At 63.6% G+C, this 20,992-nt stretch overlaps 3 protein-coding genes across 7 annotated transcripts; 2 read left to right on the top strand and 1 right to left on the bottom strand.

Annotated features, from left to right (window-relative positions):
• The first annotated feature begins 335 nt into the window (after nt 1–335).
• Nucleotides 336–2,034, top strand: GNG13 (G protein subunit gamma 13). The gene is made up of 2 exons (XM_075436777.1): nt 336–433; nt 1,736–2,034. The coding sequence occupies exons 1-2, from the start codon at nt 336–338 to the stop codon at nt 1,839–1,841; spliced, it is 204 nt and encodes a 67-aa protein (XP_075292892.1). The 3' UTR covers nt 1,842–2,034.
• Nucleotides 2,035–2,190: 156 nt separating this feature from the next.
• Nucleotides 2,191–15,205, bottom strand: CHTF18 (chromosome transmission fidelity factor 18). Of its 4 annotated transcripts, none has more exons than XM_075436868.1 (23): nt 15,113–15,205; nt 14,802–14,975; nt 14,407–14,533; nt 14,108–14,282; nt 13,921–14,010; nt 13,750–13,802; nt 12,580–12,721; nt 11,964–12,176; nt 10,979–11,076; nt 10,763–10,886; nt 10,479–10,612; nt 10,053–10,205; nt 9,818–9,911; nt 9,643–9,741; nt 9,252–9,382; nt 8,611–8,773; nt 8,299–8,523; nt 8,043–8,192; nt 7,535–7,665; nt 5,303–5,447; nt 4,356–4,472; nt 3,490–3,547; nt 2,191–2,489 (listed from the first exon to the last, which is right to left on the bottom strand). In XM_075436868.1, exons 1-23 carry the CDS (start codon nt 15,192–15,194, stop codon nt 2,353–2,355), a joined length of 3,015 nt encoding a protein of 1,004 aa, XP_075292983.1. In that variant the 5' UTR covers nt 15,195–15,205; the 3' UTR covers nt 2,191–2,352. The 4 variants fall into 4 exon arrangements, with proteins under 4 accessions (XP_075292983.1, XP_075292982.1, XP_075292985.1 ...); XM_075436867.1 differs by having other exon boundaries at nt 14,108–14,300; XM_075436870.1 differs by lacking the exon at nt 10,053–10,205.
• A 194-nt stretch (nt 15,206–15,399) lies between these two features.
• Nucleotides 15,400–19,931, top strand: RPUSD1 (RNA pseudouridine synthase domain containing 1). Of its 2 annotated transcripts, none has more exons than XM_075436816.1 (6): nt 15,400–15,744; nt 15,862–16,053; nt 16,135–16,258; nt 16,404–16,506; nt 17,290–17,391; nt 17,534–19,931. In XM_075436816.1, exons 2-6 carry the CDS (start codon nt 15,872–15,874, stop codon nt 17,932–17,934), a joined length of 912 nt encoding a protein of 303 aa, XP_075292931.1. In that variant the 5' UTR covers nt 15,400–15,744; nt 15,862–15,871; the 3' UTR covers nt 17,935–19,931. The 2 variants fall into 2 exon arrangements, with proteins under 2 accessions (XP_075292931.1, XP_075292932.1); XM_075436817.1 differs by having other exon boundaries at nt 15,914–16,053.
• The last annotated feature ends 1,061 nt before the right edge of the window (nt 19,932–20,992 follow it).

Below are 20,992 nucleotides of genomic sequence, written 5' to 3' on the forward strand. Positions count from 1 at the left end.
CACCACCCAAATCGCAGTCAAATCTGGCCACGTCCTTGGGTTTTGCATGTGCCTGCGGGCACGGCACGGCTACAAGAGGGCAACGCCAGGCACCCCCCCCCCCCCATGCCAGCCTCACCTCCCGCAGGTAAGCACAGCCTTTGCCTTACAAAAACACCCCCGAGCCAAGGGCTGCTCTGCCATGGGGTTGAAAACCTCTCTGGGAGCGCGGCAGGGTGCTGTGCCCAGCCTGGGGAACCCCTCTTTGGGGGGGGGCAGAGATTGGGGGGGGGGCCAGGGCAGGATGCGGCACCAAGGTCCTGATTTTCAGCCCCAGCGAGCCCCCGGCTGCCGCCATGGACGAGTGGGACCTCCCGCAGTGGAAGAAGGAGGTGGAGAGCCTGAAGTTCCAGCTGGCCTACAAGCGGGAGATGTCCTCCAAGACAATCCCCGAGTGAGTGGGTGCCCACCCTCCCCTCCCGCACCCCCCCAGCACCCCCAGTCCAGCACTGGGACGTGGCTTCGCACAGCCAGGAGCAGCGTCCGGCTCCTCTCCACCCCACAGCCAGCACCAACGTCCCACCCCAAAGCACCCGGGGGCTCCCAAAACAAGCTGGGGTTTGAGGTTTTTTTTAGTCCCCTTACAGTTCCTCAAGCCCTCTGGGGACAAAACACGCCAGCCCCAGTGCCCACGCTCACAAAACCCCCCCCTCTGACCCCCAATCCTTTCCCCAAATCCCCCTGTGCCGGCTCCTTTCCAGCTGCCCACGCTCCAGCGGTGCCCGGGATGTGGCAGCAGCCATGGGGCCCCCGACAGCCGAGTGCCCCCCGGGACCCCCCCAGCACTCCGGGCTCAGTGTGCAGATCCCCTCCCCAGCTCTGCAGAGCTCAAAAGCCTTAATCCCATAAAAGAAAGTCACAGACAGGTATTTCCCTGCCTGGTTTGTACCTCGCTCCACGATAAAGGGATGTGGGGCACCCCACCAGTTAGCCCAGTCCGTGGCCCCACCGCGCACTGGCCTCTTGGGAGCAGGGGACAGAAAAAGGGCAACTTTGGGAAAAAAGCTTTAAAACACGACAGAAAGGCTGTCCCCACGCTGGCAGCACACGGGCAAAAGGCTTTTGTTAAAGCTGTGGTGTGCTTGGCACCCCCCCCAAACCTGAAACCCAGGCGGGTGCAGGGGGGCTCACATGCTGCACCCAGAGCTGGGTGCACCCCGACATCCCTGCCTGCCAGAGCAGGGTGCACCCTGGCATTGCTGCACCCCAGAGCAGGGGGCACCCCGACATCCCCGCCTGTTAGAGCAGGGTGCACCCCAGCATCACTGCCTGACAGAGCAGGGTGCACCCCAGCATTGCTGCACCCTGGAGAAGGGTGCACCCCAATATCCCCGCCTACCAGAGCAGGGTGCATCCTGGCATCGCTGCACCCAGAGCTGGGTGCACCCTGACATCGCTGCACCCCAGAGCAGGGGGCACCCCGACATCCCCACCTGCCAGAGCAGGGTGCACCCCAGCATCACTGCACCCCAGAGCTGGGTGCACCCCAACATCCCTGCCTGCCAGAGCAGGGTGCACCCCGGCATCGCTCCCCACCACACCGAGACCTACGCCCGGCACTGCGCACCCCACCCCCAGACCCCCCATTTTGCTGCCGGGGTCCCCGCTGAGGGTGACCCCTTCGCAGCAGGCTTGGGCGCGAGGCGAAGCCGCTGCGGGCAGGGCCCGTGCCCACCCTCCGCTCCCGTCCCCGCAGGTTCGTGAAGTGGATCGAGGACGGCACTCCCGAGGATCCCTTCCTCAACCCGGAGCTGATGAAAAACAACCCCTGGGTGGAGAAGGGCAAATGCACCCTCCTCTGAGATGCACCCTGCCCTTTTTCTTAGCTCGCTGCTGAATAGGACCACCTGAACACAGACCCTGCCCTCGTCTTATTTTCAGTAGAAATGTTTCTTTTTATAGGGGGGGGAACAGGGCGAAGACAGCGGGTGGGCAGCGAGGCTGCAGTTCCTGGGCGCGGACCTCAGCTCCCCTCTGCCACCCCGGGCCATCGAGCTGGCAGACGTCTGAACTTGTAGACAGCTTTTATAAAATACTTTTAGTGATTTTAAATGTTCCTTTGTATAATGTAGGATATAATTATGCAGCAAAACAGGCAAAATACGACAACTAAGGGTTTATAAATGAAATAAACAGAACAAGACTTCCTGATTAATTTTTTATATGTATTTTTTACTTTTTTTCTAAACAAAACAAGTGGGTACTAAAAAAAAACAAACGAGGATTGCGCACACACACCCCATCCCTGGGTCAGAAGTCCAGCCAGCTCATCCCTTCGGTTCTGCCTACGTGATTTCCCGGCCATCGCCGCTGCTAGAGCAGGTCCCTGACGTAGATGTTCCTCCTGACGGCGTTGGAAACCCCTTCGTTAAAGCGGAACCAGACGTCGCTCTTCCCCACAGCCTTTCCCATCTGGTTCTCGATCGACTCCTCCTCGGAGGCCTGAGGGGCTGCAGGGGGAAGATCGACGTCAGAAACTCGCAGAAACTCCTAACCCGAGCAGTCGGACCCTGCAGCCAAGCCCGCACGGGGACCGCGGGGCCGGGGAGCGGCCGCCGGGCACGGGGGGTCTGCGAGGGCAGAGCTGATGCTCCCGCGTCACAGAATCACAGAATAGTAGGGGTTGGAAGGGACCTCTGTGGGTCACCCAGTCCAACCCTCCTGCCCAAGCAGGGTCACCCAGAGCAGGCTGCACAGGACCTTGTCCAGGCGGGTCTTGAATATCTCCAGAGAAGGAGACTCCACAGCCTCCCTGGGCAGCCTGGGCCAGGGCTCCGTCACCCTCAGAGGGAAGAAGTTCTTCCTCATGTTCAGACGGAACTTCCTGTGCCTCAGTTTGTGCCCATTGCCCCTTGTCCTGTCACTGGGCACCACTGAAAAGAGCTTGGCCCCATCCTCCTGACACCCACCCTTCAGATATTTGTAGGCATTTCTAAGGTCCCCTTGCAGCCTTCTCTTCTTCAGGCTGAACAAGCCCAGTTCCCTCAACCTCTCCTCGCAGGGGAGATGCTCCAGTCCCCTCCTCATCCTCGTAGCCCTCCGCTGGACTCTCTCCAGTAGCTCCTCATCCTTCTTGAACTGGGGAGCCCAGAACTGGACACAGTACTCCAGATGAGGCCTCACCAGGGCAGTGTAGAGGGGAAGGAGAACCTCCCTCGTCCTGCTGGCCACACTCTTCTTGATGCACCCCAGGATCCCATTGGCTTTCTTTTTTTTCCCGGGTCCTGCAGACGCTTGCGGTGCCCGCAGCCGTGCCCCGCAGCTCAGCGTATCAACCAGAACCCACCGGCCCGCCCGCAGCGATGGCGTCGGTTCGCTCGCCGTCCCCTCCCCAGCCCACCGACGGCCCCAGGGCGCAGGGCTTGGGGACTGAGCCCCTGCCCGGGCACCTGGGCAAAGGCAGGGACCCCCTGGCAGTGCCCACGGCCACCCCGACCCTCCGTCACCTACCCGGGGCTGGGGCCACCCGCGGCGGCCGAATCGGTCGCCCGAAGAAGTCGGTCTCAGGCTGTGGAAAGCAAAAAAGCGGAAGGTGAGGGCGGCTCTGTCGGCGCCCGCGGTTACAGCTCTCCTTTGGAGACAGCCAAAAGCCAGGCGAGACCCCCGCGAGACCCTGCAGCTCTGCCCCATTCCGAGCCAAGCCAGCCCCAGGCAGCGTCTGAGCATCCCCGGGGTCCCGCGTGGGGCTGTCACCCCACGGTCGGGGCTGCCCCAGCCCCTGCCCTCCGCCGAGAAGGAGCCCAATGAAAATCCCGCAGAATGGGCCAGCGGCCCCGGCAAAACGCAAACCGCGTCCAACATCGGCGGGGAAAGACAAAGGCGAGGGCTCTTGGTGCTAGAGTGGGGTTCTACGGCCGGCCGGGGTCTCGACGCCCAGCCCGTGGAGGGGGTGCTGGCAGGGGACCACCTCTTGCTCCTCTTGGCCAGTACCGGGGTGCCCGGCGCGGGCAGAACACGGGTGCTTTGCCCTGCAGCCCCCCAAGCCACGGGCACACCTCCCCACCCTGCCAGCAGCTCTCCCCCGAACCTCACAGCATCCACAGAGCCGAAATTCCACTATTTTAGCCCAAACATCCCCATCTCATCCCTTCCCCGCCCCCGAAAGCTCCGCGGGGCACATCCGCCATGGCCACCCACATCTCCTTCGTCCCCACGCCATAAACCCGGCGACGCGGTCACGGGACGCGCGGTGCTGAATTATTCCATTAAAAGGAACCGTACTAAAAATAATAAAATAAATCCCAATGGAGACAGCCAGTCTCCAGCAGCCCAGGTACGCACCGGCGGGGAACCGGGCAGGAATCGCAGCCCCTCACCTTGTCCTCGGCCGCCGCTCTCCGGGCGATGTGCTCCAGGCGCTGCTGGTGGTTGGGGGGCACGGCCGGCCCCCCGTCCCGTCGCTCCCCCGCCTCGTCGGGGCCGTTCCCGGGCTCCTGCGGGGAGGAGAACCCTGAGGCAGGGGTGGGGGTTTGGGCATCGCCCTCTGCGTGCTGCCAGGCTCGATGGCAGCGTCCAAACGACCCGGTAAGGGTTTTATTTTTCCATCATTTTCTGTGGCGCAGCAGCACACGGGATCAGACCCGGCAGCGCTTCGGGCATGCGTGTGCTTCCAGACCCTCTCCCTGGGACTTCGGCACCGTGTAAACAAGGAGTCTTCAGGGATGTTTTGGCAGCACCTCTACCCCACACATCCCCTGAGAAAGCCCTTCTGCTGCAAGCAGGAGCTCTCAGGGATTAATTACCCCCACGGCACCCGGGCACGGTAGACGCCAGCTACACCTGGGCCGTTTCTCGGCCTTTTCCACTCGTTTCCACCTTCTCCTGCCTCCTGCCCACCGCTCCACGGAGGGTATCAGCGGTGGGCAGAGCAACCCTGCTCCTCCCGCGGCCTTTGGGACCTTTGGGAGGGTGGAAGTGAAGCAGCAAGGGCAGGCGCAGGCAGGAGAGAGCCCGTCCGCTCCCCCAGCCACGTACAGATCGCAGCCAGATGGCCAAAACCTCCCATCTCGTCCCAGCCCTCGTTAGAGAGCTGGAGGGTTTAAAAATTTAACTCTCCGTGAGCGTTTCTTTCCAGAATTCCAGCAAAACGATGAGCCCCTGGGGCACGTCACCGCAGGCAGATGTGCAGGCAGGCGGGGGTTAATCCCGGATTTCCATCCGCAGAGCGAAAGCCGCCGGCTGCTTCGGAAACACCCGGTCCCCACAGCAGCCCCGAGGACTTCACCCCCATCGAGGGACCCCGAAACCGTGGGATCCTCCCTACCTCGCCCCGGTTGCGCGCCTGCAGCAAAGCCTCCGTCCTCCTCATCTTCTCCAGCTCGATCTCCCGGGCGATGAGCTGCTTGGCCTGGTAGGTCAGCTGCCGGCGAGCCGGCAGGTCCGGGAACCGGCAGACGTCCTCCACGTTCCTGCAGCAGGGGAGGAAGCAGAGAAAATAAATCAATACTGGAAATAAAAAAGCATTCAGCAAACCACAGCCTGACCACGGGCACGGGGCAACCCGGCAGACTCCCAGCCCCTCGGTACGATCCTGGCCACGGTGCCTCAGTTTCCCCACCCGTCGCTGCCCTCTCGGAGTCAGACGCCCAGCGAACAGTGCTGGCCGGAGCCGGGTTGGTGCAGGGCATCTCTTAGCCTGGAGAAGAGAAGGCTGAGAGGGGACCTTAGAAATGCCTCTAAATATCTGCAGGGTGGGGGTCAGGAGGACGGGGCCAGACTCTTTCCAGTGGTGCCCAGCGACAGGACAAGGGGCAACGGGCACAAACTGGAGCAGAGGAAGCTCCAGCTGAACATGAGGAAGAACTTCTTCCCTCTGAGGGTGACGGAGCCCTGGCCCAGGCTGCCCAGGGAGGCTGTGGAGTCTCCTTCTCTGGAGATATTCCAGCCCCGCCTGGACGCGGTGCTGTGCAGCCTGCTCTGGGTGACCCCGCCCCCGTCATCGCCCTGCACGGCCCAGAAACGGGTTCAGATCTCGCAAAAACGGCGAAGCGAAGGAAGCGCCGCGCCTGCCTGTGCCCCCCGGCTCCCACCGTCCCGCGGTCTCCCCGCGGCCGCGTCTCGGTGGCACGGCGCGGTGTGGGGAGGGCAGGGGATGGACGGCTCCCTCCGCTCCTGCAGGCAAAAAAATTAAAAAATTTAAAAAATTAAAAAATGAAGTGCTTCACTGTAATTAGATACAGCTGCTTGATTTAACAGAGGCTAATTTTTGTAATTAACTTTGCACCAGGAAGGCATCAGCGCTGCTCCGAGCTGTGCTCGGGTCTGTATTCCTTCACCACAGCCTCGAGAGCATTCACGGCTCCAGATGGACTCAGAGCTCAGCGAGATTCCAGCCCAGCGGTGGCCGGCGACCGACACAGCTCCAGCAACCAAAACCACGAGGGCTCACGCCGTCTCTCGCCCCGATGCGCCCACAACTCCCATCCAGCACAGCTGAGACTGAGCCAGCGCAGGAGAACGGGGCCGTGCACCCCAACCCTCTGCCACGGCCGGGCGAGCGGCCACGCGCGGAGGGGAGATGCCCCGCTACTCATTTTTAACGTGTGAACCCGCAAAAAACACCCCTCGTATCTCCAGTCCCTGGCTGTCGCTCGCTGAAACCACCCCGAGGTTTGGAGGCATCCTCGACATTTAATGCGTCACACAAAGCTCACAGCAGCAGCCCCTGGGGAGGACCTCGCTCTGCGAAGAGGGGCAACACTGCCTGGCTTTTTCCTTCCTCTTCCTCCTGCTTTTTCTCGGTGAGGTACAAGTCTGCCATGGCCAAGGACAAGGACAAGGGGCAATGGGCCCAGGACAAGGGGCAACGGGCACAAACTGAAGCAGAGGAAGCTCCAGCTGAACCCGAGGAAGAACTTCTTCCCTCTGAGGGTGACGGAGCCCTGGCCCAGGCTGCCCAGGGAGGCTGTGGAGTCTCCTTCTCTGGAGATATTCCAGCCCCGCCTGGCCGCGGTGCTGTGCAGCCTGCTCTGGGTGACCCTGCTTGGGCAGGGGGTTGGGCTGGGTGACCCACAGAGGGCCCTGCCAACCCCCACCATGCTGGGATTCTGTAACATGCCCCAGCCCTGGCCACGAGCTCTCCTGAGGTCACCTCCTGCACGGAACATGCCCAGGCAGACCGGCTGCTGCCACCAGCTCCCAGCAGCTTCGGTCCCTCCTGGCTCTGGTCGCAGGCCAAAGGCAGCTGCTTCCTCCCCTTTAATCCCATTAAAGCCAAACCATCCCCCGCTGCAGGCTCCCGGGCTCCTCCTTTAAAAAACCCAAGGAGAAACCAGCAGATCACCCCCGCAGAGCCGCCACCGGAGAAAGCGGGCTCCCTGCAGTCGTCCTGGCACGGGCAGCTCGCACCAGCCCAGCTGCTGTCACCAGAGAAAGCTCCGAGCTCCGGCTGCAAGAAACCAACTCAACGCCACGACGCCTTCGGGCTCCAACTCCTCCCTGAACTCTCTGCTGGTATTTTCGACCCCGACGCCTTCTCCCAGCCCTTGGGACTTACGGGTCGAGCTTGTAGACGTACTGGCCCTCGGGCAGGCGCTCCTGGTGGTAGGTGAGGTTGTAGGCCAGCATGGTGCTGATGAGGTCTGCCAGCTGCTGCTTCTCCTTCGGGCTGTAGAGCTGTGTGTTCACCTGGGGACAAGAGCGGAGCCCGGCAAGGGCAGAGCATCACTAACCCATAACGACTTCTGGACCTGAAATGACCGTCTGAACCCGAGGAAGAACTTCTTCCCTCTGAGGGTGACGGAGCCCTGGCCCAGGCTGCCCAGGGAGGCTGTGGAGTCTCCTTCTCTGGAGATATTCCAGCCCCACCTGGACACGGTGCTGTGCAGCCTGCTCTGGGTGACCCTGCTTGGGCAGGAGGTTGGGCTGGGTGACCCACAGAGGGCCCTGCCAACCCTGAACATTCTGTGGGATTCTGTGACCTGAAGCACGGGGTTTGCAGAGGGGACAGAGGGGACACGTTACCCAGGCAGGACCGCAGCGAGCCGGGGCCGGTGGGCACTCACCGGTCGCAGCTTCGGGGCGATGATGTCCAGCAGCAGACAGAGCACCTCCAAGACGAGCGACCGCTGCCCCGCGCGGCTGCGGGCGCCGGGCGTTATCCCCGACATCACGGACACGACGAGGTTCTGCATGTGGTTCAGCTTGGCCAGGGCCTGGGTGGAGAGGGCAGGGACGGCTCAGCCCCGGCTGCAACCGCTGACGTCCCCAGGGGTGACGGAGCCGTCGCCCCGCTGTCACCGTGCCCTCCCCGGTGCTTGCCTCGTGCTGGCTGCTGGGGTAAGCGAGCCGGGGGATGCTGGCGGCCGCGAAGAGCAGGTGGAAAGCCACGGGCAGGAAGGGCAGGTACCGCAGCAGCTGGAAGCTCTGCCCGCACAGGACGGCCTGGCTCAGCAGGTCGGAGAAGCCCAGCCACTCCAGGGCCAAGCAGACCGAGCTGAAGCTGGAGTCACGCAGCTTCATGTGCAGGAAATTGTCGTACAGACCCTGGAAGCGGGCGCGGGGTTGGAGGTGGCCAGAGGCCGGGTCCCATCCCAGCATCCCAGCGAGCCCAGACTCCTCAGCTGGCCCTACCTGGGCGAGCTTCTCCTGCTCCCCCGAGGAGACGGCGAGGTGCAGGATGCGGTGGAAGCGGTGGGAGGACGCGTTGCCGCCAGCTGTCGCCCCGAGGAGTGAGATGTTCTCGTCGCCCACCAGGAGCTGGGCTGGCAAAGCGGGGTCCATTCCTATCCTGTGCCTGGGGAGAGCCCGGGGGAAGAGCTCAGCGTGCCCGGGCGCCCAACGGACCAGCAAGCAACATCTGGACCCTTGTACACCAGGCTGAAGGCAACACCGCTGCCAAGTTATTGGGCACTACGGAGAGCGGCCAAAGAGCACCTGGACACACAAATCTGTGATTCTGTGATCTGCTGACGAAGCTGGGTTTGCCACAGGGCAGACCAGCTCTCCAGGACCTTCTAGTTTCTCCACCGCAGGTCTTGGGATCATGGAATCACCAAATCCCAGCATGGCAGGGGTTGGAAGGGACCTCTGGGGGTCACCCAGCCCAACCCCCTGCCCAAGCAGGGTCACCCACAGCAGGCTGCACAGCACTGCGTCCAGGTGGGTCTGGAACATCTCCAGAGAAGGAGACACCACAGCCTCCCTGGGCAGCCTGGGCCAGTGCAGCGCCGTGCCCCAGGCAGACAGCAGAGCCAATAAATCCCCCCTTCTACCTTTGGGCCTTTGGGAGCTGGAAGATCTCTTGCCAGATGGAGAAGAGCCCCTTGTTTTGGTCCTTCAAGCCGATCTTCATCGTCTGCACCATCTGCATGCTCAGCTCCTTCTGGCCTCGGCCGTGCAGGAACTGCAACACAAGCAGGGGGCTGGGGGGCACGGCGGGGAGCGGGGGGATGCCCGCAAGGGCCGGCTGCTGCCGGGGAACGCAGGAGGCTGCGGCACCTCGCTCTGCCTCCACTTGGAGGGAAGCCAAGGTGAAAATCCACACAGGGCAGGCACTGTGGGGATCTGCCTGGGGCACGTTTTTTCCCCTTTCCGTCCCCATCCGAGCCCAGACGAAGCAAGGCCGTGTCCCCCTCCGCGACCTCCCCCCGCCGACAGCGGTACCTGCAGGGTGTTGATGCAGGCGCGGATGTCGTTCTCGGTCTTCTCGCAGAGCGCCAGCAGCGCGCCCGCGTCGGCCCGCATGCCCTGCCGCAGGGCGATCTGCGGGAGAGGGGGGTCAGCGGCGAGGCCACGCCGGCCAGGGGGGGGTCGTGGGGAGCCCTGGGCCGCACCGCACCTCGCAGAGCCGCTGCGCCAGCCGGGACGGTGCCGTCCGAGGGAAGGTGAGCAGGAACGCTTGCTGCCGCAGCGGGCGGAGGGCAGGGACGTACCTGGCGAAGGGAAGCAGAGGGGTCTCTGAGGAACCAGGGCAGAGGGAGAAAGGCAGCCATCAGTGCTCCACGCACCGGGAGACGGGTTATCCCGCAGCTGCCTGCGCGTGGGCACGCACAGACGCAGCCTTACGCTCACACCTCGCCACGAGGCACCCCAGCAGACACAAAACCCGGGGGGGGTTCAGTACAGCCAAGCACGTTGCGGTTTTACTTTCCATCAGGTACCGCTGAGCTGGAGGTTTGGCAGCAGATAACGTGGCGCAGGAAGGGTTTATCCACAGGCAGCAGCCTCTGAGGGTGACGGAGCACTGGAACAGGCTGCCCAGGGAGGTTGTGGAGTCTCCTTCTCTGGAGATATTCAAGACCCGCCTGGACAAGATCCTGTGCAGCCTACTGTAGGTGACCCTGCTTCGGCAGGGGGGTTGGACTAGATGACCCACAGAGGTCCCTTCCAACCCCTACTATTCTGTGATTCTGTGATTCCTCCCAGCAGCCGCCTCCTCACTCGGGGCAGGGGTCTCGGCTCTGCCCCCCTCCCCGGGCACGCAGGTGATGGACACTAACTGGTCGTTGCAGATGCAGATGATGGGCCTGAGCAGCAGCCCGCCCTCGCGCCTCCTCCTCCGGCCCGCGCCGGCCGCCGCCTCGCCCTCCACGTCCTTACGGTGGATGACGTTTAGCAGCACGTTGATAGATGCCTTGGGGGAAAAAAAGAAAAAAAATCAAGGACAGAAGGGATGAATTCTTGCTGCGCAGAGGCAAGAAACCGCTCCTAAAATGGGTGAGGTCAAAGAGGGCAATAATTAGGCGGTTAACGCAAAAGGTGGCCAGATCGCGGCCGGGCTTACGGCGGGCGCGCCGTCTATCTCGTCGATGATCAGGCAGTTGGGCTTCTCGTTGGCGCCCAGCACAGATTTCATCTGGGTGGCAGCTTCGATGCGGGTTTTGAAAACCTCGGGGCTGCGGTCGTCACTGCAAGAGAAGCCGGTGCCGGGCTGCTGCCGCACGGCGTCTCCTCCGGCGCGGCACCATCGCCGGCTTCCGGGCGGCCGGCGCCGACTGACCTGGCGTTCATCTCGACGGCGTTGTACCCGGCGTGCTTCGCGATGACGTGGGCCAGCGTGGTCTTTCCCAAGCCGGGCGGGCCACAGAGCAGGGCTACCTGCGGCAGAGAGGTGACATCAGCCCGACCGAGGCTGCCACGCGAGGGGACAAGGCTGTGCAGCCCCCCCAGCCCAGTCTGCTTCTGCTGGGGAGCTGCTGCGCTGGTTTGTAGACACATGGGGAGAAGGGAAAGTCACCGGAGCAAGGAAAATCAAACAGAAACCCTTAGAGGTGACAGAGCCATCCCGGCAGCATCTCTCATGCGTATGTTTGCAGGGCAATAGACAGAAAAAGCTCAGCAAAATCCCTTCGCAGAATCATCAGGGTTGGAAACGACCTCTGAGATCATCAGGTCCAGCCGTCACCCCAACCCCACCACGCCTGCTGAACCACGTCCTGCAGTGCCACATCCACACGGTTTTTGAACCCCTCCAGGGACAGGGACTCCCCCACTGCCCTGGGCAGCCTGAATTAAATTCCACAACTACACTCACAAGAAGCAATGCTGTTACTATCTATTTTTCCCCGTTTTTATATCCTCTCACTGGACAGGATGAGGCTGCTAAGCTGCCCTGGGTACGTTATCTCTGCTCCCTTTAGCATTTGAGCATCGTTCCTCTTGTCCAGATGGAGAAACTCTTGCTCAAAGCCATGTCATGTCTGCACCGAACAAATTAAGTCAAGATCAACCTCTGCTACAAAGAGTACGACTTTCCTCAACCCGTCCATTTAATTCAGCTGGAGGAAGTCGGTTTCCCCACCCTTGTTACCACATTATCCAGGCCAAACCAGGACAAGGAATGAGAAATCCCCACATTCTCTAAGGAGAAACCAGGAATCCCATTTCTCCTGGATCTGTTCTGGAAGACCCTGCTCCTCACCATGGTGGTGGGATGAGGGGGGCTGGAGCAGAGACCCACGGCAGCGGCCTCCCGTCCCGCTCACCTTGTATTTGGGTCTCTTGTGCTGGTCCAACTCCGCCTCCAGAATCTCCTCTGTGAGCTGCACCTTCGTCTTCCACTTATTCTGCTGCTCCTTGGGCTGGCTGAAGGCAGGGTGAGGCTCGGCGCTGGGCTTGGCCTTCTTCCCAGCCTTCTCCTTCCCGAACACCACCGTGTCCCAGAGCTTGAGCCACTTCAGCAGGCAGCGGTTGGTGTACTGCACGTCGGGCAAGAAAGCAAGCGAACCCTGCTGAGCCTCCGAAGGGTTCGGCCGAGGACAGCGGGCGGCCGCTCCTTCACGGCTTAGAAACCAGCGCGACAGAGCCGAGCCCGGGCAGGCAGCGCAGAGCGCGTCTTTTTGGTCTTGTTTTGGTCATCTTTCAGAGTCTCTTTCGATGGAAAATTCACAGCCTACGGCTGAAAACCCCCCACCCCGAGCTCTCGGCAGCAGGAGCGGTCCCAAGGGCGGCCAGCACGGACACAGCCCCCCAGCCAGCGCTCCCGAAAGCCCCGCGAGCAAACGCAGCACCGTAAAACCACGATCCCGCAGCTTCAAGGAGAGCTGTAAAAGAGGTAAAGCCCACCCAAACCCCAAGCCCCCGCTCATCCCCGAACCTCACATCGTCACTGAGCAGCTCCACGTAGCGCCGGGGAGTGAACTTGTCCACCCAGAGGCAATGCAGCGCCGAGTCCTCCTCGTCTGCCGGCTCCGCTTCCCCGCTGGGCTCCGGGCTCTCGGCGCTGGTCTCGCTCTCAAGGCAACTGCAAGGAAGAACTAATTAACCCCAAATTACCCAAGGAGTCAGGGCAGGGCTGGGAATTACACCCAGACTTCCCAAGTTGGGGATGCTAAGGGCGAAGAGGCTGCTCTGCTCACAGGATCCCAGCATGGCAGGGGTTGGAAGGGACCTCTGGGGGTCACCCAGCCCAACCCCCTGCCCAAGCAGGGTCACCCAGAGCAGGCTGCACAGCACCGCGGCCAGGCGGGTCTGGAATATCTCCAGAGAAGGAGACTCCACAGCCTCCCTGGGCAGCCTGGGCCAGGGCTCCGGCACCCTCAGAGGGAAGAAGTTCTTCCTCGGGTTCAGCTGGAGCTTCCTCTGCTCCAGTTTGTGCCCGTTGCCCCTTGTCCTGTCGCTGGGCACCACTGGAAAGAGTCTGGCCCCGTCCTCCTGACCCCCCCCTGCAGATATTTAGAGGCATTTCTAAGGTCCCCTCGCAGCCTTCTCTTCTTCAGGCTGAACAAGCCCAGCTCCCTCAGCCTCTCCTCATAGCAGAGATGCTCCAGTCCCCTCCTCATCCTCGTAGCCCTCCGCTGGACTCTCTCCAGTAGCTCCTCATCTTTCCTGAACTGGGGAGCCCAGCACTGGACACAGCACTGCAGATGGGGCCTCCCCAGGGCAGAGCAGAGGGGGAGGAGACCCTCCCTCGCCCTGCTGCCCACACTCCTCCTAATGCACCCCAGGATCCCATTGCCCTTCTTGGCACCCAGGGCACACTGCTGGCTCATGGTCACCCTGTCGTCCCCCAGCACTCCCAGTCCCTCTCCACAGAGCTGCTCTCCAGCAGCTCAGCCCCAGCCTGTACTGGTACCTGGGGTTGTTCCTCCCCAGGTGCAGGACCCTGCCCTTACCCTTGTTGAACCTCACCAGGTTCCTCTCTGCCCAACTTTCCTTCCAGCCTGTCCAGGTCTCGCGGGTCCCCAAAACCCAGACCCCACCGGAGCGCCTCGGGAGCGGCGTCCGATAGCGTGGCAGGGCTAGCAGTGGGATTTCAGCCCAACATCTCACCTGTTTATTATCTCCGTCAGCTGCTGCGATGCCTCCAGAACGTGCCTTCGACGCTTGAGCACAAAGAGGGTGAGAGAGGGGGGGTCAGAGACGCCCTGCTACCCTGCGGCCGGGGGGAGAGGGGATTTGGGAGGCAGGGGAAGGCGGGAAGGTCGGTGGAAGACACGATACCTCTTCATCCACTTGTTCCTTCAGGTAGGAGAAAGGGACCCCCAGCAAGTGGAGCGGCCTGCGTGCATTCCAGCCCAGGGAACTGGGGAGCTGCGAGGACCGGAGGACACACCCCACCATTTTACGCTTCATCCCGAACCGGATCCAGGTCCAAAAAAGCAACCCCAACCTTCAGATCCCACCTCACCTCCACCCCCGTCCTGGAGGGATCGTCCCTCACGACCATGAAGACCCTGGTGCCCTCGGTGGACGTCACGTTGATGTAGTCCTCAAGGATGGGCGGCCGCTTGAGGACCCGCTTCTTCTCGGAGGGCGGCGTGGTCTGCAGAGGCACCATGCCGCTCATCTCTAGGTGGTCCGAGCTGGAGAACACCAGGTTCCTTTAGCAGGGGGGGAGGCAAAGAGGCCTTGAACCCCACCTTGAACCTTGGGGTTCAAGGCCTCTTTCCCTCCCCCCTGCTAAAAGTAGGATTCCAGTTGGCCAACCTGACAGCCTGGGGAGCAGAAGGTGCCTCTGGGCGACCATCCCAGAGGACATCAGGACCCAGCTCCTCATCCGCACCAAAGTTCAGCTTCTTCACAGCTTCCAGCCGCTGTCGCTTCGGCTTCGGGGCTGCGGGAGACACCGAAGCGGGGAGAAGAAGCGTTAACCGATGGGGGGGCGGTGAGGTAGGCACCCAAACAGGGGTGGGCACCCAAACAGGGGTGGGCACCCAAACAGGGGTGGGCACCCACCCGGCTGCTCCCCTGGAGAGGGGTCAGCAGCACTCGTCGGGGGTTGCAAAACGTCTTCATAAACCCAACTTGAGCCAAAAAACCTCTCCATAAACCCAACTTGAGCCAAAAAACCTCTCCATAAACCCAGCTTGAGCCAAACTTACTGCGGGCGGCGGGTGGGGAGCCGGGGGGGTCGCAGCCCCGGTCCCTCTTCCCCGGGTGGGCTCCCCCGAGGCCGCTGCCCCCGACGGGGTCCCCGGAAGGGTCGGGATCGTCCGGCTGCTGCCTCCTGCTTCGGAATTGGGAGGTTTTGAGGCCGACGGGTGGAGATGGATCATCTGCAGAAGGTGTCGGACGACGGCGACGGTCACCGGAGGGGACGCACGGTGGGGGGGGGGAGGCACCCTGGGGGGGGGGACACGCCGCTCCGCCCGCTCCCTCCCTCCCCCTCCGCCGGTGTCCCAGCAGCACCCACCGCCCAGCTCGGCCAGCACCTCCAGCTCGTCCGCGAACCGCTGGTAGAAGCTCTCCTCGGGGCTCTCCTCAGGGCCCGCCATGGTCCCCTCCTTCCCCGCCCGCCCCGCGCTTCCGGCCGCCGCGCCGCAGCGGAGCACGCCGCTGATTGGACGCGACGGCGCCGGGTTGGAAACGGCGGCGGCGCTGATTGGGCGAGACGCGCGGCCCGACGCGGAGGTGGCGGCGTTGATTGGACGCGACGCGCGGCACGGCGCCTCCGGTGGGGGCAGTGGGGGAGCCGGCCGACCCGCCCGGCCCGGCCCGGCCCGGGGACGGCGCTGAGGTCGGCGCGGGGGGAACCGGGGATCGGGTCGGGCCCGGCCCCTCCGCCGCGTCCCGGAGCCCCAGCGCCGGGCCTGGCCCCTCTGCCGCGTCCCGGAGCCCCTCCGCCGGGCGGGTTCCCTGCAGCCGGCAGTGGGCGGGCCGGTGGGAGAGGGGGGAAGCCGAGCCCCGCCGTCGGGCTGCATCGGGGGACACCATGACGGGGATGGGGGCTCCACGCGTGACACCGGGAGAGCGGCGGAGCCTCCCGGCGTGACAGCGGCAGCGCTGCGGGACCCGTACAGCTGCGTGACACCGGTTGTCGCTCGGGTGCGTCTCCGGTCCGGCTGGGCGTACCCCAGCTCCGGGCCCTGCTCCCTGGGGGGGGTCCCTTCGCTCCCCGGGGTGCCCGGGCTCACCCCGGTTCCCCCTCACGGCTCCCCGCAGGGCGCTGGCCATGGAGCCGGGCACCATCGACAACCTGTCCATCCTCTACCAGAGCTCCGACTTCATCGTGGTCAACAAGCACTGGGACGTCCGCATCGACAGCAAGATGTGGTACGAGACGCTGACGCTGCAGAGCCAGCTCAAGCACCGCTTCCCCGAGCTGGCCGACCCCGACACCTACTACGGCTTCAGGTGAGCGCCCGGGCGCCGAGCCGGCCTCGGCCGGGGATGCTTCCCTTGGGGATGCTCCTCCGCCTCCCGTCTCCTCCGCAGGTTCTGCCACCAGCTCGACTTCTCCACCAGCGGGGCCCTCTGCGTCGCGCTCAACAAAGCGGCGGCGGGAAGCGCCTACAAGTGTTTTAAGGACCGGCTGGTGACCAAAGCCTATCTCGCCCTGGTGAGCCCACCCCGCCGGGTCCTGCTTCTGGACGTATCTTCTGAGCTTGCCAAATGGCCACTCGGTCTCTGCTGCTCGCCGTCCCGGCGTCGGTGAGGAGCGAGTGCCGGGGCCGCCGTTTGCAACGCGGCTTTCTGCCCCGCAGGTGAGGGGCCACGTCAGCCAGAGCCGGATGACGATCCGCTACGCCATAGGGAAGAACACCACCGAGGGCATGACCCACATGATGTGCATCGACGGGACGGAGGGTGAGCGGCCCCCGCGCCCTCCCAGGCACCAGGACAGGCTGGGGTGGACCTGCTGGAGAGCAGCTCTGCGGAGAGGGACTGGGAGTGCTGGGGGACGACAGGGTGACCATGAGCCAGCAGCGTGCCCTGGGTGCCAAGAAGGGCAATGGGATCCTGGGGTGCATGAGGAGGAGTGTGGGCAGCAGGGCGAGGGAGGGTCTCATCCCCCTCTGCTCTGCCCTGGGGAGGCCCCATCTGCAGTGCTGTGTCCAGTGCTGGGCTCCCCAGTTCAAGAAAGATGAGGAGCTACTGGAGAGAGTCCACCGGAGGGCTGTGAGGATGAGGAGGGGACTGGAGCATCTCTCCTCCGAGGAGAGGCTGAGGGAGCTGGGCTTGTTCAGCCTGGAGAAGAGAAGGCTGCGAGGGGACCTTAGAAATGCCTCTAAATATCTGCAGGGTGGGGGTCAGGAGGCCGGGGCCAGACTCTTTCCAGTGGTGCCCAGCGACAGGACAAGGGGCAACGGGCACAAACTGAAGCAGAGGAAGCTCCAGCTGAACCCGAGGAAGAACTTCTTCCCTCTGAGGGTGACGGAGCCCTGGCCCAGGCTGCCCAGGGAGGCTGTGGAGTCTCCTTCTCTGGAGATATTCCAGCCCCGCCTGGCCGCGGTGCTGTGCAGCCTGCTCTGGGTGACCCTGCTTGGGCAGGGGGTTGGGCTGGGTGACCCGCAGAGGGCCCTTCCAACCCCTGCCATGCTGGGATTCTGTGACCTGACCCCCCCGTCCCACCTCCGGGTCTCGTTGCAGGCTGTGAGAACCCCAAACCTTGCCAGTCGGAGCTGATCGTGCTGGAGCACGGGTCCTACAGCGGGGACCCCGTAACCAAAGTGCTGCTGCAGCCGCTGACAGGTTGGAGCTCGAGGCCGGGCATGGGGGGGGCTCCGGTTCTCAGGCTGAGGGGGACAAACGCCGTCTGATGCGTTGTCACCTCGCACCACCGTGCCCTCGGGGTGGGTCTCAGGGGTAACCCGTGTCCCTGGTGCCTCTCTAGGGCGGACCCATCAGCTCCGGGTTCACTGCAGCGCCGTCGGCCACCCCATCGTGGGGGACTTCACCTACAGCCACAAGAAGGACAGCGGGCCCTACAGAATGATGCTCCACGCCTACTACCTGCGCATCCCCACCGGCAAGGAGCTCATCGAGGTCTGCGCGCCCGACCCCTTCGTCACCGCGATGGACAGCAACTGGGTGCCCCACCGCGTCGCTCACCGCCTGGAGGAGACCATCCAAGAGCTGAAGGAGAAGGCGACGCGGAAGGGCGAAGAGGAGGAGAGCCGGGAAGCGGCGCGTGATGGCGGAGGAGAGGAGGTGCTGAGCGAAGCCAGGAGCCCGGAGACGGAGGAGCAGCAAGCCCGCTGCCAGCAGTGGTTGGCCGAGTGGGCTTTGGAGTGAGCGCAGACCACATCTCTGCGCTTCCAGCCCCGTGCTCCATTTTCGTCCCGGTGGGTCTGCACAGAGCCCAGCGCCGACTCCACATCTGCACTTCCCCTGCGCCGTGGCTTCCCTCACTTCTGGGGCTGGGATTAGACAGAGTTTAGCAGCGATTAGGATGGGTTTATTTTTTAATGTACGCATCATCCATCTGGCCACTGGATGCCCCTTTCCTCATCCCGGGCGTCAGCCGCAGTCAGTGTGTCACCCACCAGCTTAGAGTGATCCCAGAGCTTTACCTGCCTGTCCCGGGGGCACCCACGCTGCCTTTGCCGTGAGCCCCGTGGCCGCGTCTGCAGCCCCTCGGTGCCGGGGTGCCAGAACGCAGCCCAGCGAAGCGAGGGGAGAAGATGCCGGGTGCAGCTTCAGTGTCCCCCGTTCCCTGGGCTCCAGGCTGCTGCGCGCCTTGCATGGGGGATGGGAGATGGGGAGGCCGAAGTGCAGCCGGGGGGCACCGGCAGCCCCCCCCCCCACTCCTCATCCCTGGGGGTTTTGCCCGCGGAGCTGGGCTCTGCGGTGGGCGCGGGAGAGGTCCCTGCCCTCGCGCTGTCCCTCCCGCCTCGCCCCACGCGTGGTTGGTGTCTTTTAAAGGTCGGTTGAAGGCGAGTGAGTCCATACGAATGGATTTTAAACTTTTTTTTTCATATTTCTATGAGAAGAATCTCACCTTTTAGCGGTTCTGAAATACGGGTGGTCTCGGAAATGCGTGTATTTTTGGTACTTTGGTGGTCAGGCTGGCCAGCAGCCCAAAGCTTTTTTAGCAGCTCCTACTCCCTCTAGTAGCGTTGCCTTTTCCTCGCGCCCGCTTTTGTCCTGGGGTGGACGTAACCCCTGCTGAGACAGGTCGGAAGATGCAAGCCCCCTTCTGCTTTACCCAAACGAGGAGGAATAAGCGTTGTGTTTGGGTCCCATCGCGTGGCTCCTCGCTGCGGGCGTGCCGGCGGGTGCCGGGTGCAGGTCCATCGGGTGGGAGCAGCGAGAGCGGCCGAGGGGATGCTTGGAGCTGGCGGAAAGGCTGAGGAGCAACGCGAAGAGCGGGAAGGGGCTCGGCCTGGCGCCGGCACCCAGCTTGCAAGGCGCCGAGAGGGGTTTCCCTGAGAACACCCTGGCTTCGTCAGCCGGCGTCGTGCCGCTTCGCTCCCTGTCTGTCCCCCGCAGCCCTCGGGGGAAGCTTTGAAAATGAAGAGCGCGGGGCGAGGGGCAGAGGTGGCCGGAGCCGCTTGCGTGCAGAGCACCGAGCCCCGGGGTGTCCGGCACCGAGCGCCGTGCCTGGAGCTGGTGTCACCCCGCAAGCCCTGTCCCAGTTACAGCACGCCTGAGAGCGGTTTCACCTCGTATTCCCACCCGGAGGGGGGATAAAACCGGCACAGCCCTCTCCTCGTGGGTGATCACGCTATGCGGGTACCGAAACCCCGGCAGCAGATTTTGTCCCTGCCCGTCCCGTCTCCCAGAAGGGGCTGGGGAAGGGAGAGGCACCCGCAGCTGAAAATTAACTTGTTTGGCAAAGGATGAGCGTGGGTGACGTGCTGGGGAGGCCCTGGAAAGTCACGGGGGAGGTTTCCAGCATCGGAGACGGGGCTCAGCCTTCCCTACCCGACGAGGGACGCGTCCTGCAGCCGCACGGCCGGACGAGGCTGCCGGTGGCACGGCGCTGGGCCGTCGGTGCCGGGGGGCTGGCACCCAGCGCTCGCCCCGCCGTCTGCACCCCACGGCGCCCATCGGCCTCCGTGCGTTGCCCTTCTGCCCAGCATCACAGGAACGGGAGATGAACGCGTATTTCCCCTTCCCCTGCGGAGAGGTGTTGCCCAGGTGGCCGTCCCCGCGTCGCTGCGTCGTGTGTGAAGCCACTCGCGCGTTCGGTCGGGGGGGTCGTGATATCTCGTGTGTCTCGTGACGCTCTGCACGGCTTGGAACACCCCTGGCTTCTCGTCGCACGTTACCACAGTAAACCCTTACAGCCCGCAGCCGGCCCTGTGGTCTCTCAATCCCCGCCGCGCTGCGGGGGGCCGGCGTGTTGCCGGTGCGGTGCCGGGGGTCCAGGAATGAGCCCGGACCGGCACAGCGGGACCGGCCCCCGGGCTCCAACCCGGCCAGCCTGTTGTTGCGGGAGCACCGGGCGCCCGTCCTCGCCCTGCTGAAATCCTCCGGGATCGGCGATCCGAAAGCCTTCCCGGGCTCAGACGACCAAGGATGCCCGAGGTGGCTGGGGCACGTGCCGCTGCCCCGGCCCTTCCCTGCCCGCTGCCCGCCCCGGCCAACGCCAGCAACTGGGATTGTGCCGAGCCAAAAGGCAGAGGAGGGGGGAAAACTCCCAATTTCGAAACCCCGCGGCTGTCCCTGGCAGGGAAATGGGGGAGCAGCCCCCGGGGGGGCACAGGGAAAGCTGCCACCACCCGTGGTTTCCATACAGCTCGTGTACGTCAAAGGTCATTGCTGGGGTTGGAGCGGCTGGAAAAGCGAGGGACGGCCCAAAGGAATCATCTCATCAACGGGCACAAAGTGAAGCAGAGGAAGCTCCAGCTGAACCCGAGGAAGAACTTCTTCCCTCTGAGGGTGACGGAGCCCTGGCCCAGGCTGCCCAGGGAGGCTGTGGAGTCTCCTTCTCTGGAGATATTCAAGACCCACCTGGACAAGGTCCTGTGCAGCCTGCTGTGGGTGACCCTGCTTGGGCAGGGGGTTGGACTGGGTGACCCACAGAGGTCCCTTCCAACCCCTGCCGTGCTGGGATTCTGTGATCTGTGGTCTTCGGGCTGTGAGGTTTTTAACGGAGAAGCGGCTGGTTGAGAGGAGGGGAGATGCGGTGGGAGCTTCCCCGCCTCCGGAGCAGCGGTGCCCACCACCCAGCCCCCGGGGGAAGGGGCTTTGGCCGGTGCTTCCCCCAGCACGTTCGGGTTTGGGGTGATGCTCCTGTGCCTGCTCCTCCGGGGGTTGCTCCAGGGCCAGTTCTAAGCTCTGCAGGGACACGGTGGCCGCGGTGACCTGCGAAGGGGCCCCGACGTGCCCCTGCCCTCCTGCTCCA

The sequence above is a fragment of the Opisthocomus hoazin genome, chromosome 15 (assembly GCF_030867145.1).
Source record: "Opisthocomus hoazin isolate bOpiHoa1 chromosome 15, bOpiHoa1.hap1, whole genome shotgun sequence".
NCBI classification, from domain to species: domain Eukaryota; kingdom Metazoa; phylum Chordata; class Aves; order Opisthocomiformes; family Opisthocomidae; genus Opisthocomus; species Opisthocomus hoazin.